Here is a 16,115-nt window from a genome sequence, read left to right on the forward strand (position 1 = left end):
GGCTCAGCAAACACCAGAGACACCCCAAATCCAGAGACTCCCCAAACCCCCAGCCGGGAGCTGTCAGTAGCCACGGGTTATTTCTGGTGCTGTCCCGCTCTCCTGGCAGGGTTTTTCCTTTCGCTGTGACCCGCCGGGCTGGACGCAGTGCCAGCCTTCGGGGCTGGCTGCAGCTGTCCCGGCCCGTGCCAGCTCCTCCCACAGCCAGCACGGAGCCTCCGTGGCCGGTGCCACACGGCAGCAAGGCCGGCTCGTCCTCCGGGCTTCCATGGCACTGCCGGAGCTCCCTGGCCCTGGGGCTGTGGCGGCCCTGGCTGGGTGACACCGAGGAAAGGAGGTGCCCGTCGAGGCCACCATGGCCCTGGCAGGCGCCCTGGAGCGGCTGCAGGAGGAGGCCATCTGCCCCATCTGCCTGGAGTACATGAGCGAGCCCGTCAGCATCGACTGCGGGCACAACTTCTGCCGGGGCTGCATCGCCAAGCACTGCCAGGACAAGGGGCTCTGGGCCGACGGGCCCTTCTCGTGCCCGCAGTGCAGGGCCTCCTGCCACCGCAGCGGCCTCCGCCCCAACCGCCAGCTGGCCAACATCGTGGAGGGCATCCGCCAGCTCGGCCTGCGCGGCGGCCTGGGCGCCCAGCCCGACCCGGGCGGGCCCCTGTGCCCACAGCACGACGAGCGCCTCAAGCTCTTCTGCGAGGAGGACGAGGAGCCCATCTGCGTGGTGTGCCGGGAGTCCCTGCTCCACCGGCCGCACACCGTGTACCCCATCGAGGAGGCGGCGCAGGTGTACAAGGTACGGCAGGTGGGGGTACGGGGGGGACCTGTCCTGCTCCTCAGGGCACTGGGCATGGCAGCACCGGGGGGGTCACACCCCACCAGCCCTCTCCCAACAGCCCCGGTGGCACCGCTGGGAAAGCAGAGGAGGGGGTGGCAGAGATGGTGACAGCCATCCAGCCGCTGGGATAAGGCTGGACCTGCTGTCTCCCAAACTGTGGATGGATCCAGGCTCACCTTGTGCATCCAGCTCAGGGTCCAGGCTCATCCAGGCTCACCCTGTCCATCCAGCTCAGGATCCAGGCTCACCCTGTCCATGGAGCTCAGGAGGCAGCCTGGCTCCCTGCCCTTCCAGGACCCCCTGGAGAGGCTGCCCTGAGGACATTTTGCCTCAGGTGCAGCAGTGCCGGCACATAAAAAACCCCAAATGCCCAGCGGGCAGCACCACCGGCCACTCTCCACCCCAGCATTGAAGGGGAGCTGTCAATGTGCCCTCCAGAACATAAAAAGTGAGGAAAAAATACGGGGAAAAGCTGAGGAGCGTGGGGAGGGTTAACGCTGCAGGTGGAGTGAAGAGCGCAGCTGCCGGGTGTGGGTGCCAGGGCTGGCACTGCCTGGCACGGGGTCACTGTCCCTCCCCGGGCAGAGGGGACCCAGCCAACCTGCCCTGCTCAGTGGCTGCTGCTGGGGTGAGCTCAGCCCGTGCTCCCTCTTTTCAGGTCAAACTCCAGAAATCCCTGGAGAATCTTCTGAAGGAAGCGGAGGAGGTGAAGAAGCGTGAGTCATCAGAGAGGATGAAAACCCAGGAGTGCAAGGCAGGTGCCTGGCTTAATTCTTAAAGAATGAGCTTCAGAGATATCAGCAGTTAAAAAAAAAAAACAACATCCTGAAGGGTCTTGTCTGGGGACATGGATTCCTCATAATCTCCAGGATGGGACGTGTCCCCTGTCCTGCTGTCAGATGTAGGAGCTGTGCTGGAAACCAGGCTCAGACCCGTGTGTGTCTCTGTAAAAAGGTTTGGAAGCATCAGCACTCCAGTTTCCCTGGAATCACGAGGGCTTTGTGCTGGTTGAACAAACAGACACAGGGTGTTTTTTATGGCCTTTTGTTTTACAACACGTGCTTGAGTTCCAAGCCAGGTGTGAGCCGTGTGGTGAGCTCTGCTCCACGGCAACAGGAACCACAAGTGCTTTCATTAAGAAAAGAAGAAAAAGCTCAATTACTGCACCTCTGCCCGGCTCCAGATGGTTCTGGGAAGAGCAGACACCAGCAAACAGCTGCGTTTCATGTCCCTCAGGGTGAAAGATGGAAAGTAAAAGTAACTGCAGAAAAGGAAATGAAACTGCCAGCCTGAGTTATCCTGAATCTGAGCTGATGATTAATCAGCTCTGGCAGGGAAAACAGGATTCTCCACACTCCCCTGGCTGATTACTCAGTTCCCTTGTCTGGGCAGCCCAGCCAAGGGGTGCTGGGATTTTGGGATGCCTCTGTGAGCCCACTGTCCCTGTTGGGGCTGGGGATGGAGATTGTGAGGGCTGTGTCACTGTCCCCCCACTGTGGGATCCTGAGTCACTGCTCAGCTGCAGCTCAGCTGCCTCCAGCTCCCTCTGGTCGTGCTTTTCTAGTAAAAGGAGAAAAAAGTCCCTTGTGAGTGCTGGGGGAAGTGGCTGTGGCTGTCCTGGCTCATCAAGCCTCCAGGACTCAGGGCCAAGGAATCATGTGCTTGGATGGAAAAGTAAATGGAATTTAGTTTCCTTTGTCTTCTGCATCCTGAGGTTTCCTCACTCAAGCTACTGTGGGGTGTTTTCCCGCTGTTCCAGGGTTCCAGGAAAGTGCCAATTTATAGGAATGAGGAGGAAACTAAAGCACTGGCAGACCCTTCTGTTGCTGGCCCCTCACCCTGCAGTGGGACACCTGGAGAGCCCTCCTGGGTACCCTTTTCCATCCCTTCCCAGCCCTGAGGCTTCTTTACATGGACAGATGGTGACAGGATAAGGTTTAAAACTAAATGAGGAGAGATTTAGATTGGATATTGGGAGGAAATTCCTGGCTGTGAGGGTGGGGAGGCCCTGGCACAGGTTGCCCAGAGAAGCTGTGGCTGCCCCTGGATCCCTGGAAGTGTTCCAGGTCAGGTTGGACAGGGCTTGGAGCAACCTGGGCTAGTGGAAGGTGTCCCTGCCTGTGGCAGAGGGTAGAAATAGAAGGTTTTTAAGGTCCCTTCCAAGCCAAACCATTCTGTGATTCTATGATTCTTCCAGCTCTTTCCCTTTGCTGTGGATTTTTCCAGCTGCCCAAGCAGTGGATTAGCCTGGATTTGGCTGGAGGTTCGAGTTGTTCCTCCAGCTGTACCCAATAAAAACCTACTGTCACACCTGGAGGCACCTCCTTGCAGCCCAACAGCCCCCCCAGACATCTGGGGTCCAGCTGAGCAGAAATGCCCTGGGGCAAAGTCCTGCTGTTGGTAAACCCAGCATGTGGAGCGGGAATTCCAGTGAGGTGGAGGCACAGTTTGCCTCTGGCTGCTTTTTAAAATTCATGCACTTACCTCAAAAATGTGGTGGTTTCCCAGGGCCTTTCCCAGCTCCATCTCATTTTCTTGGCTAATATTGTCTCTCTTCACCTCATGTATCTTGTTATTGCAAGGAGATGGTGAAGAAAAAGCGGGAGAGGATCGTGAGCGAGTTTGGGAAGCTGCATCGGCTGCTGGCTGATGAGGAGAAGCTGCTCCTCCAGAAGCTGGAGGAGGAGGAGAAGCAGATTCTGCTGCTGATCAACGAAAACCTGGCCAGGCTGGTGGAGGAGAAGTGCTTGCTGGAGGACCTGATCCTGGAGATAAAGGAGAAGAGCCAGCAGCCGGCTGACGGGCTGCTCAAGGTCAGGCCGTGCCACCAGCCCCACTGCCTCAGCCCTGGGGCCTTTACCACCTGGTGTTGGCTGGTGGGCACGTGGGGCTGAGCCAAACACCCAGAATGGCTTTTGTCTTCTCCTCCTAGGATATGAAAAGCATCCTGAGCAGGTGGGTACCTGGGCTCATTCTTGGTAGGTACCATGATTATTCCTGGGAGGTATCCATGATTGTTCCTGGTAGGTACCCAGGATTACTCCTAGTAGGGACCAGGATTGTTCCTCCTACTGTCCTGGCTGCTCCAGGTTCTGAAGGAGATGTTTGTGCCTGCTCCACACCAGCCACCTTGTCCTCCCTGCCAGGCATCTGGTTTGGTCCTCCTGGGGTAGACACGGGAGGGACTGAGACAATCCCTCAGAGGTTCCATCCTCCTTTTCCAGGGGCTCAGAGCCAAGGTCTTGCCTGGCTTGTGACATGTGAGATGTGTCCCCTCCTAAGGGACGTGCCTGCCCCCGTGGCCTTGCTCCTTCCTTGCCTGGGACTGGCACTGCTGCTCCCTGGATCACTGAGCTCCAATCCCATCAGGATTGCTGATATGGTTATCCCTAGTGCTCTTCCCCTCCCAACAGAAGGGCACTGATGTCACTCTCAACAGGAGAGGGGCTGTGCTGTGGGCTCTGGGTGCAGCCTGTGGGCATCCCTGTCTTCTCAGGTGCGAGGAGGTGAAGTTCCATTCCCCCAAGGCTGTGTCAGTGACCCTGAAGGAAAACTACAGCATTCCCGAGCGCTGCCTGGGCATGAGGGACATGCTGAAGAAGTTCAAAGGTAAGGGGCTGCTTTTGTGCCAGCTCCTGGCACATTTGGCTTCTGGTTGCCCCCATACCCCAGGGCACCAGGAGGTTTTTCCAACAAGCTTTGTCCAGCTGGTCCCAGTTCACTGATGAGTTCAGGATGGTTTCCTGGTGGGGAAACCTTCCTTGTTGTAGGCTTGGGTGGGTTGTGAGTGGTTCCTGAAGGCTTGGAGGTCACTCATGGGTTTGTGGCACCCTGAACTCTTGCTTTTAGTGTCATCTCTGCCTGGAGCTTCACAGCCACCCTCGTTCTGCCCCTGCTCTGCAGCAGATACCAAACATCTTGATGTGGTTTATGGTTATCTCAATTTTCTGCATTGCACTTCCCCACTGCCAGGGGCTGAGCAAAACCACAGGCACGAGCAAACAAGCGTGGGAGGCTGGAAGGTCTGGGGGAGCCCAGTGCCCACAGAAACACAGAACAGCTGAGGTTGGAGGGGACCTGCAGAGATCACTGTCCCTGCTCAAACTGGGACACCTGGAACTGATTGCCAGAACCTCATCCAGGTCACAGGCAACCAGCAGTAGGACAAGAGGGCTCGGTCTTAAGCTGTGCCAAGGGAGGTTTAGGTTGGACACCAGGAAGAAGTTCTTTCCAGAGAGAGTGATCAGACCTTGGAATGGGCTGCCCAGGGAGGTGGTGGAGTCACCGTTCCTGGAGGTGTTTAAGAAGAGACTGGATAGTCTCAGTGCCATGGTCTGGGCGATGAGGTGGTGGTGTTGGGCCATGGGTTGGACTCGGTGGTCTCAGAGCTCTTTTCCAACCTGGTTGATTCTGTGATTCTATGAATCTGTGATTCTGTGCCTGTGCCTGCAGACCCCTGAAGCCTTGTCTGTCCTCCCACCCTTCTCTCTCCCCAGTGGACGTGGTCCTGGACCCCGAGACGGCGCACCCGGATCTCAGCGTGTCCGAGGACCGCAAGAGCGTGAGGCGCGGGAGCAAAAAGCTGCTCCTGTCCCTCTTTGACAACCCCAAGAGGTTTGGCACCGCCCCGGTGGTGTTGGGCACTCAGAGCTTCTTCTCAGGCCGCCACTACTGGGAGGTGCAGGTGGGAGACAAACCCGAGTGGGGGCTGGGGCTGTGCCGGGAGTCCGCCAGCCGCAAAGGCATCGTCCTCTTCTCCCCAAACAACGGCTACTGGGTGCTGAGGCTGCAGAACGGGGGCAGCTACGAGGCCCTGACCTCCCCCATCTCCCCCCTGACCCTGAGCGTGAGGCCCCGGCGCGTCGGGATCTTCCTGGACTACGAGGCGGGAGAAATCTCCTTCTACAACGTCAGCGACCGCTCCCACATCTACACCTTCACCGACCGGCTCACCGGCAACCTCCGGCCTTTCTTCTTCCTGGGTGGCTTTTTGGGGGGCAGAAACGCAGAGCCCTTGGTGATCTCCTGGGTCAGGGATACGCAGGGGAGCGGGTGTGTCATCCTGTGACAGCGGCTGCCCTGGGTTCTCACCGGTGGGCAGAGACCTGGGAGCCCAACCAGCTCCTCTGGTGAGCAGGAGCACCAGGGAAACAACTCTGTGCCTTGGGGAGGGTCCTGGCAGGATCCCTGCGTGGTCCTGGCTGCTGGGTGGGGGTGACCTGCCACGTGTGACACCCATGGTGTACCACCCCTATGCTGGGAAGGGCTTTTTGTGCCGTCACCCTCTGTGCCACGAATGGGGACAGGGGAGTCCCCTGATCACTGATGCCCTGTGCTCATCTCACAGGCTGCTGGAGAAGGGCATGAGCCCAGCCTGCCACTGATTTTGCTATGAATTATACCAGGTAGTGCTGATTTTGGGGTGAATTATACCAGAATAAGGCAATAAAGGGTTGATCTGGGGAGCCTAGTGTGGTTAAAGGTGTGGGTTTGTGATGCGTCCATCCCTGATACTCCCAAAACATCTCAGAGGGCAAAGGGTGCTGCTGGACCTGCTCCTCTCCAGCCCAGAGAGCAGCTCTTGATTGTGTCCTTCAGACAGAAATCATAAAGCTGCTAAATTTGGGCTGATTGAATTCAAATAAAATGAGATTTGGTGAAACACGGTCAGAAAAGCTCAGCACAATTTATCACTGAATCTTTGAATCACAGAATGGTTTGGCTTGGAAGGGACCTGAAGGGACCCTGTCCCACCCCCCTGCCATGGGCAGGGACAGCTTCCACCAGCCCAGGTTGCTCCAAGAGCCCCGACCAACCTGACTTTGGACGCTTCCAGGGGTGGGGCAGCCACAGCTTCTCTGGGCAACCTGTGCCAGGGCCTCCCCACCCTCCCAGGGAAGAATTCCTTCCTAATATCCCATCTAACCCTGCCCTCTGGCAGTTGGAAACCATTCCCCCTTGTCCTGTCACTCCAGGCTCTTGTAAATAGTCTCTTGAACTTCTCTGGGATGTCCTGGGTGGTGCTTTAGGAATCTCCTGGTGACAAATGATGCTGGACTGGGATAGCAGTTCGAGTTTTCTTGTGTTTTGGGGAGTTCCACCCTCCTGCCTTCAGCTACAGGGTCTTTCTTTCAGAAGCCATGGGGCAGAGAGATGAGCCCAGTCCCAGCTTTACCACATCCCAGGAAGGAGGAGGGTGATGGGTCTCAGTGGGATCTGCAGTGCATTGACAACATGGAGATTATGATCTTGTGTCAGCTCCATGGAGGGGGAGTTTATGGAATCTGAGGAGATAAGAAAGGACATGAACTTTGAGGCCTTGACAGAGGGCTGGAAGCAGAGGCAGTTGGAGGGGGAGGGAGTGGTGAGGACAGCCAGGGAAACCTGTTGTGCAGGGAAGAAACCAGGGCAAATGTCACTGAGCCAGGGGTGGGGTGAGGTGGCGGGATGGAAAGTGTCCAGACAGCAAGAGCAACCTGACCCCGGGGAGGGACGGACGAGTGGCACTTGCTGCGGTGCCAGGGGGATATGAAGTGTTTCCAAAAGAGCAGGAGGAAGTGCAACAGTTTAGAGATCTTGCAAAGACAGGGAAAAAATGAACGAGCAGGAAGGATGTGAACTCACCCCGACGCAGCATCCAAAGTGTTACTAGAAATCGTGAATGTGCCTTCCCAGGAAAGACAGTGGAGGTCAAAGGTATGAGAGAGCTCTGAGTAGGCCCCCAAATTTTCCAGCTGGTAGACTTTCTGCATCACCTGCAACTAAGGAACTGCTCAGGGCAGGTGCCAGTGTGATGCCCGGACTGGTTGGCAATGGGCAGCTGGGGAGAAGCCAGGAGTGCTGGGATCTGGGTTTGGGAGCTCCCTGCTGTCTGAAAGTGATTTGCAGTCAGGATTTCTGGTGAAGTCATGGCAAGTGGAGCTCGTCCCTGTTCTCCTCAGTGGAAATGCGTTGATTGCCTGGCTCTGACCTCCACACAGACCCTGCAAGGCCCAAGTCCTGCTCAGCCTCAGCCAGGGGTGGGAGGGGGGATGGCTGCACAGCACAGCACAGAGCCACAGGATCATGGAATCATTTAGCTTGGAAAAGATCTCTAAGGGTCATGGAGTCCATTATCCCAGCAGGACTGCCCTGCTCAAGGTGTCTGGTTTGGCTGAAGGCAGAAATCCCTTGGGATAGCACATCTGGCAGAGTGACCGTGGGTTGGGTGTTGCTGTTTCTTGAGTGATCAGTAGATTAATGTCCCATTTTTAGGCTCCGTTTTGTCACCCAGAGGCACTGACAGTGTCCCCTGCTATGACACAGCACAATTTACAGCCCTGCAGCTTTAGGAATGTGCTTTCTCAACAAGAGTTACATCTTCCTTTCCCTTCCAGCAGAAAATGCTTTGTCACCTCAGGGGGATGTGAGTCACTGTCTGCTTCTTTCTAAGAACTCAGCAGAGTTGAGACTTCTGGGTCTTCATGGCCACTTCTGCCTTCTCCTGACTGTCACAGGGAAGGTGACCATTTCTGCCTTAATACTTCCATGTCCTCCTCAGCCCTGGAAGTCTGGGGTATCTCCCTGCTTTAGGAAAACACTGCTTTTGTATGCAGCCTGCCAACTCATCCCTTTCTACATCACATTTTTGGATTCTGGCCCCTCAGAAGGGACACACTGCCCGACTGTGGTGTCCTTGGGAAGAGCTGTTCTGGGTGTGGGATGAGCCTCCCCTCCCTGTGGCAAACCAGGGCCTGGTCCCTGGGATAAGGCACCTGAGCTGGCACTCCTGGCTGCAGGGGCATTTTGCCTTCAGGGTGTCTCATTCCTCCCTGCAAAAGCGGAGATGGAAAAGCCATCAGACCACAAACCTTGACTGCCATCAGCACAGCCCAGCTCCTCCTCCTGTGGGACGCCACACTCCAGCCTCCAACTCCCCTGGCTTTTGTAGTGCATCAAAATGCCTGTGGACACACCAGAGTGATGTAAACAACTGATATAGAGATGTGCACCTATGTTACAATAATGATGTTATTCTTATCACAGTAATGACTTAATTTTGGTAAATTAATGACTTACATTCAGTAAATACCACAATCTGGTTTCAGGATGAGTCCCTCTCTTAGTAGTTTACAAATTCTGAAACCCTTGACAGCAATGTTCTTGTTTTGATCTGAATCCAGAGGAAACCCCCTCCAAAGTCACCCTCCTCCGGGGTCTCAGCCCCTCTTTCTCTTCATCTGCTGCCTCGAGTTTGGTGCTCTCTGCTTTCTTGTGTTCACCTGCTGAGCACCTCACAGGGCTGTTTCTTGGGGGGGATGAGCACCACAAATAGCCAGGAGCTTCCAGGGAAAAAAATCCTGGCTGTGAGGGTGGGCAGGCCCTGGCACAGCTTGCCCAGAGAAGCTGTGGCTGCCCCTGGATCCCTGGAAGTGTCCAAGGCCAGGTTGGATGGGGCTTGGAGCAACCTGGGCTGGTGGAAGGTGTCCCTGCCCGAGGGGTGCAATGACACGACCTTCAAGCTTCTTTATGAGTCTTTCTTTATGATTCTACAACCCAAGGGCTGTGATTGTGAGGGTTTCCTTGCATTCCTCAGCTCTGGCAGCAAAATCAGCCCCAAAGAGCTGCATCAACAGCAAATACAGCCCCTGCTCCGGGCAGGAGGATCCCTGGGTGTGGATTTGAGCTGGTGCTGACGTGGGTACTGCAGCTCCTGCCTGCTCTGGGCCACCATCCTCACTGCTCCTCCTCTGCAGAGCGTGGTGGCTCTGGAGATGCCTGGGGATGCTCTCCCCATGCACACACTCCTTCTCCTGCCTTTGCCTCTCTCTGTTCACACCTCAGTGCCCGGGGAGGGGGTGGATTTGCAGCACTCTGGGTCCCTCCCTGGCACTCTGCAGCTCCTCTGAGCTGTCACACGTGGGTGGGTGTGAGATCAAGGCAGACATGAGCAATTCAGGGCTCCCTCAGGCTCCCAGAATAGTGGTGAGGAGTGAGCTGAGGTGGCTGCTGTGGGGGGCTGGGATGTGACCCGGCTGCTTGAGGACATTGCACAGGGGGTTGTTCTCCACAGGCTCCAACAGTGCCCAGGCTGGATGATGCTCCCTGGATGACCCCACAACCTGTGTCCTTCAACAAGAAACCCCAAGGTTGTGGGACTGCCCCCACAGGGGCAGATGGGGCTTGTATCCAAGAGGGACTCTGGAGGCTCAAGTGATTTTGGGATGATCCTATTGCAGGTCTTCCCCCTCCTGTCCCCTGCTCCTGCTGTCCCCTGGTGTGAGGGCAGCTCTGGGCACTCGGCTTTGTGCCAGCCTCAGCCCTCAGGGTGAAGTTACTGGACTCCAGCACTCTGGGGGCTGGCACCCAATGACCCAGATGTTTTCACCTCCAGCATGGCCATGATGATCCCTGCTCCTGGAGCTGGTCCTGGGCTGTGCAGGGCCTGGGGAGTCCAGCTTTTTCCCAAAGCCGCCACCCCCACATGCAGCTCTTTGTCCCCAAGGTGATGTCCCTCCCCTCAGGAGGAAGGGGGTTCTGGTCCTGCCCTCCATCTCCCTGCTCTCCTCCCTGGGTGCTATTTTGAGTGGGTGCAGAGCGTGCTGTGTGGGATGACTGATGACTGTGGGCTGAGGAGCCGGGGGCTGCAGTTCCTGAAGTGACAAGATGTGCTCCTTCCTCCCCCAGACACACCCACATCCCCCTGATCCCTCCCAGCCCCACCTGGGGCTCCTCTGGCTGCTCATCTCCCACCCAACCTCTGGGTCTGCTCCTCTTCACCCCTCCCCAGGAGCCCCCTCCTGCTCTGCCCTGCTGTGTCACCCTGATGGTCGTGTTTGTCCTCCCAAATCCAGCACGGGAACGCTGGGGGGTGAGCTGAGCCCTTTCCCTCAGGCTGCACCAGAGGTGCAGGTGGGAGAGACCCAACTCCTCCTTGTTCATCCAACAGAGCCTGTCCAGAGTGACCAGAGCAGCCCAAACAACAGCAGCAGGGTGGGAAATGCCATCAGGGATGTGGGAAATGCCATCAGGGATGTGGGAAATGCCATCAGGGATGTGGGCTCCATCTCCCTCAGCTCCAGGGAGGACCAGTGGAGATGTCTCCCTGCAGGGGCAGGTCCTGCCCTGGGCTGGGGTCCAGCAGGGTGATCTCTGGACAGGAATCTCCAGGGATGGGCAGGTTTTGGAGGCACAGAGAAAAACCACCTTTTCTGCTGAGAGGGAATATCTGCCGAGCTCATGTCCCAGGTAAGTGAGAGCAAAATGAAACAGTTCCAAAAGTCTCGCAGGGAAACGTTTTTTTTTTTCCCCACCCTCAGCTCTGGGAATAGCTGATCCATTTTAGCTGCAGCTCTCAGAACGCTTTCCCTAAGCCAGCCAATGTGTTAAACTTCAGCCCTAAAGGTAACATTTTAATTGATTATAATGGGGCCAGGGATGGAATTTAACGAGCTGCCTGTTGTCATAATGAGTGGTGATTAAATGCTTTCTAAAAAGTGTGAGCCAAGCTACCTGACTGTAATCTGAGCCTTCCTCACACCTCCTCCTTCATGGTTCTTCTTGTCTTATTTTGCAAAACAGGACGTTCAGACAGGGAAAGCTTGTGGGAGTTTTGACAGCGTGGAAAAGGAAATAAAGAACATGTTGCCACTGTGATAATGTCATAACTATTGTCATACCAAAGGGTTGTAATAGAGGCAAAGACAGAGAGTTCTTACAAAAATATTTATTTATTGAAATCGGGATTGAATCTTATGCCAAAAATACAATTAATTAAATACAGAACATACAACCTGAGTCTGCACTAAAAAAAATATATCTAATAAATAAAATTCCTATTTAGCTTGGAGTTATTGCACCTGGTCCCTCCTCTATAAAAAAATTAAATAGCAAAACATTAACTTGGATTCTGGAACATTTTCAGTTTCTCAGGTAGCTCTGAAGGGCTTTGAAGCATTCCTGGGGGACCCAGAGCTGGTCCTGCTCGTCCATCCTGGGAGCTGGGACACGGAGCAGGATCTGTGCAGGATCTCAGTTCAGCTCCAGGTCATTCACGTACTGCTGCACCCACTCCTGCTCGGGGTTGGCACAGACTTGCCGGCCCTTCTTGGTGATAAACCTGTGGGGTGCAGAGGGGTCAGGTTTTGATGGGAGAACGAAATGGAGGATCACAGGATCATGGAATGGGTTGGGCTGGAACCTCATCTCATTAAAGCTCATCTCATTCCAACCCCTGACATGGGCAGGGACACCTTCCACTAGCCCAAGTTCAAGGCCCTGTCCAACCTGCCCTAGGGCTGGGGCAGCCACAGCTTCTCAGGGCAGCCTGTGCCAGGGCCTCCTCACTCTCACAGGGAAGAGTTCCTTCCTAATGTCTTATCTAAATTTACTCTCCTTTAGTTTCCATCCCAGCAGGGGATTTCAGGGACGGAACAAGACCCCTGCCCAATTCCAGCCTCTTCCAAGGATGGGATGAGAATACTTTGCCCATCCACACCAGATAAGTTTTCAAAGTGGTACAGCAGGACCAAGGTGAGATTTGTGTGCTCTAAACCCATGCAGCAACACCTCGTACTTCTTGTCTCCCCCAGCCTCCATTCCCTGTCTTTGGAAAAGGGGTGTTTCCCTCCCTGGATCCTCATCCCAACCCCCCCCCCTTCCCTGAGGAGGGGACTTACACAACGCCTGGCTGGGGGCACTGGCTGTTGGTCTCATAATAATCCTCCACGAAGCTCCGGGGCAGCTGCCGGGAGAAGTAGGAGAAGCAGCAGGAGGTCGGGGGGTCGGAGCCAACTGTGGAGGGCAAAGACAATCATCAGCAGTGGCAAGGGATGGGGAGCAGGGCCAGGGGGCTGGGATCCCACAGCCCTGGGTCTGGGGAGTGGGGATGATGTGGAGGAGGAAGGGAAAAGGTGAGGTGTTTTGAATTCTTCCTTTAATTTTTCCCCTGTTGGCTTCACCCCGAGCTGGCACTGACAGAGCCCGTGTCACCCAGGCAACATCTCCCAGCCCAAACCTGGCCACCCCCAGCCCTCCTCAGGGTGCCCTGCACAGCATCACTGACCTCTGCAGCAGTGTGGGGGGGTGTGGTTGTGGTTTTAACCCTTTTTTTTACCCCAGAAAGGGTAAAACAGGCTTTAGGTTTTACCCTAATGGCCTTTGAGCTGTGCCTGTCCCGTGGCAGGAGAGCCCCCACGACCCTGGAGCACCTGCCTGAGGATGGTCTGACAACATGGGGAGGGACCCAGGGTGGGAGCGCTGGCAGAAGAGACTCTGTCCCAGCAGGGACATCTCTCCTGTCCCCATTTAGGGAGGATGGGGAGCCCCTGGACTTACGTGGTGCAGCAGAGCTCTGGTAGCAGAAGGCAGCGACGAGGATGGCGAGGGCAACCACAGAGACCTTCATGGCAGCAGGGGAGTGGTGGCTGGAGCTCAGCAGGCAAGGGGAGCTTGAAAGCCTCTTTTCTGGCTGATGCTGGGACGGTCACCAGCCCCTCAATTTATGGGGTGAGAGGTCCATGTGGAGCCTTACGCAGGCACGATGGAATTTCCCCCAGAGGAGGGTCCACTCGTGGTGCAGTCTCGTGATGGAACAGAGCAGCCCCAACCGCGGAAGAGTGAAGCTCCCCCCTCGATTCAGAGCCTCCCCAGTGACACAGGATATGAAACAGTCACTGTGGCTATTTCTGCTTCTTTCATGCCTGTCCCTTAGCAAGAAGTTCCTCTGTGGAGGTTCCTGCATTTGTCAAGTCCTTTGTTGCCCAACCTGCCCGAGCAGCCCAAAGGACAGAGCTGTGCACAAGGGCATCAGTGGGATGAGGCTGCTTAGGGAAAAAGGGGCTGTAGGACTGGAAAAGTCTACCATGGACTACTTCCCTCACAAGCTGCCCCAGGAGCAGGAGATGGGAGCTGTCACCAGTGCCCTGTACCTGTTCCACCTAGCTGGAGGTGACTCAGGGCATGTCCTGCAGCCGTGACAGCGCTGCAGGCACCAGCACAGGTAGTGGTGGGCATGAGGCAGGAGTCCCAGGAGCTGAAGCCTCAAGATTTCTCCTCAGTTCAAGGGAATGGAGAGCTGAGATGGGGTGTTATCTCCTGGAAGTGCCTGTAGCACTCCAGGTCCTCTAAGGAGACCCTGAATGACCAGTTTGGATCAGACAGTTAAATTTCAAGGGCTACTGGTAGGTGAGGCCTTTCATTCTTAGCCTTGGGGTCGCAGGGAGCAAAATATGCTTGGAGACTTTGAGACCCCGAGGATGAGGCAGATGGAGCTCCAGGAGCAGGGGGAGGAAGGAGACACTGCTTCTGAAGATCAGGAGCAGGGCAACTGGTGGTGGGGGTGGAGGCCATGAGCAGAAATTGGGATGTTGGGAAGAAAAGAGTGTCCTGTCTCAGCAGAAAATTGTCACGACAAGGGGAAGCAGCTCATTGTATGGGAGAGGGTAAGAGCTCACAGCTCTCCTGGGGCTGGGCAAGGGCTGGGACAGGGATGGTTCACTGGGAAGAAGCCACCAGCCTGCACAGGGTGCCATGGAGGTCTAACAAACCCCTCTCTGTCCCTGAGGAGGAGAGGGAAGGCCTGGCAGGGAGGTCATGAATGCCCTGGGAAGAGCTGGGGGCTGTCCAGCTGTAATGAGATGTTCCTAGAAGGATTTGTGTTCTCCAGAGGGAAGCAGGCATTCCTGGCACGTGCCTCCTTTTTATTTTCCAGACATCACAGAGTAGTGATGTCCTGGGGGTGCTTCCAGTGGAAGGGTTATAACGTCACATGGAGCAACCCAACCTCACCAGCAGCACCTCTGCACCCTCCCCACAGTGCAGGCCACTGACTCATCCTGTTTCTATTAAAGGCTCCAGCTCCTGCCCCAGGAACCTTCTGGAAATAACCTGGTGTTTTCCAAATATCCTCCAACGCTGCATGGTGGGCACAGCCCTCCACCAGCCAGGGCTGGTTGGTTCCATGGCTCTGCTCCTTGAGGGATAACTGCTCTGCCCCAGGCAGGATAATTCTCTGCTCCAGGCAGGATAATTCTCTGCTCCAGGCAGGATAATTCTCTGCTCCAGGCAGGATAACTGCTGTGCTCCAGGCAGGATAACTGCTGTGCTCCAGGCAGGATAATTCTCTGCTCCAGGCAGGATAACTGCTGTGCTCCAGGCAGCCAGAGAGGGGTCTGGAGGACAAGGCCACCTTGGACTTGCACAGGAGAAGTCCGAGGGATGTCCCACCCTCAGGGAGGCTCCTGGTGGGAGCCGTGGTGATGCCCCTCCCCCAGGCAGATGAACCCCATGAGGCTCTTGCCAAGGTGGGCATCGCCTTCCTGGACACACCACGGCCCCCTCTCCATCCTTCCCCCTGCAGAGGCCCCTCCCAGGCTCTCTCCCCTATCCAGATCCCATTCCCTCACTCCACTTGTCATGCTGCCTGTTCCCAGCTATCCCAGGAGGACGAGGGAGGCTCCTGGCCAGGCAGGAGGTGGGAACTCAGCGTTCCAGCGGTTCCAGCTGGAGCAGGAGCCGGCTGTGAGTGAGCTCCGGCTCCCTCGGATCCCGGCTGGCCGCCCAGGGAATACAACTGTGGAATGACGTCAGAGCTCTGAGCTGTTCCCTGTGATTGTGCCTTCAAGCATTCGTGGGTCATGTCTGCAGATCCACCACCTCCAGCCATCTGCTCCTGCCCAAAACTCCATTTATGGGGAGGAAACAAAGACGAGGCTCGTCTGAGAAAATGGAGGAATCAGTTGGAAATCTGCACCAATTATTCAAATGTTTTCATTTTGATTTCCCCTCTCAGGCAGCTGGACACCTCCCTGCCTTCATCCCTTTGCTATCGTGAAGGTGCCAAATTATTTTGGACTCTCAGGGATCATTTTTTACTTAATAAAAACAAAAAAAATCCTTAATTTAGCTGAGTCACTTTAGTTTAGACAATGTGTTTTACAGGGGACTGGGAAGGGCTGAAACTTTTCTACTGCTGAAAGCAAAAAAAATAATCCCAGGGCCAAGTTGTTTGGTTTTCTAGGAATCTAATTTTTCCTTAGAAATCCAAGCAAGCCCCTCACTCTACCAGCTGGATGGAGGTGGGAGGTTACAGGACTGTCAGTGATGCCCTGAGATGTCACAACACAATCCTAAAAAAATGTTTCCTTACCCAATCCCCACATTCCAGTCACAATGAAATGAGAGAGTCATCTTTTCCAGCTCTTCCTCCCTTTAGGAAGAGAGGTTGGGTGTGTTTCAGATGAAGAACCATCTACCCCTGAGACTCCAAGATGGACGTGGAGGAGTGGGCAAAGTGGGCTGG

General features: G+C 55.5%; 2 protein-coding genes across 3 annotated transcripts; one reads left to right on the forward strand and one right to left on the reverse strand.

Moving 5' to 3' along the window:
* The first annotated feature begins 234 nt into the window (after positions 1-234).
* Positions 235-6,497, forward strand: LOC126645489 (E3 ubiquitin-protein ligase TRIM39-like). Of its 2 annotated transcripts, none has more exons than XM_050325995.1 (6): positions 235-793; positions 1,494-1,589; positions 3,421-3,648; positions 3,768-3,790; positions 4,332-4,444; positions 5,332-6,497. In XM_050325995.1, exons 1-6 carry the CDS (start codon positions 356-358, stop codon positions 5,901-5,903), a joined length of 1,470 nt encoding a protein of 489 aa, XP_050181952.1. In that variant the 5' UTR covers positions 235-355; the 3' UTR covers positions 5,904-6,497. The 2 variants fall into 2 exon arrangements, with proteins under 2 accessions (XP_050181952.1, XP_050181951.1); XM_050325994.1 differs by having other exon boundaries at positions 236-793; positions 3,418-3,648.
* A 5,348-nt stretch (positions 6,498-11,845) lies between these two features.
* Positions 11,846-13,244, reverse strand: LOC126645511 (C-C motif chemokine 4 homolog). The gene is made up of 3 exons (XM_050326020.1): positions 13,151-13,244; positions 12,495-12,607; positions 11,846-11,920 (listed from the first exon to the last, which is right to left on the reverse strand). Exons 1-3 carry the CDS (start codon positions 13,218-13,220, stop codon positions 11,846-11,848), a joined length of 258 nt encoding a protein of 85 aa, XP_050181977.1. The 5' UTR covers positions 13,221-13,244.
* Between the last annotated feature and the right edge of the window lie 2,871 nt (positions 13,245-16,115).

The sequence above is a fragment of the Myiozetetes cayanensis genome, unplaced genomic scaffold (genome assembly GCF_022539395.1).
Source record: "Myiozetetes cayanensis isolate MyiCay16 unplaced genomic scaffold, myiCay2020 scf30, whole genome shotgun sequence".
NCBI classification, from domain to species: Eukaryota; Metazoa; Chordata; class Aves; order Passeriformes; family Tyrannidae; genus Myiozetetes; species Myiozetetes cayanensis.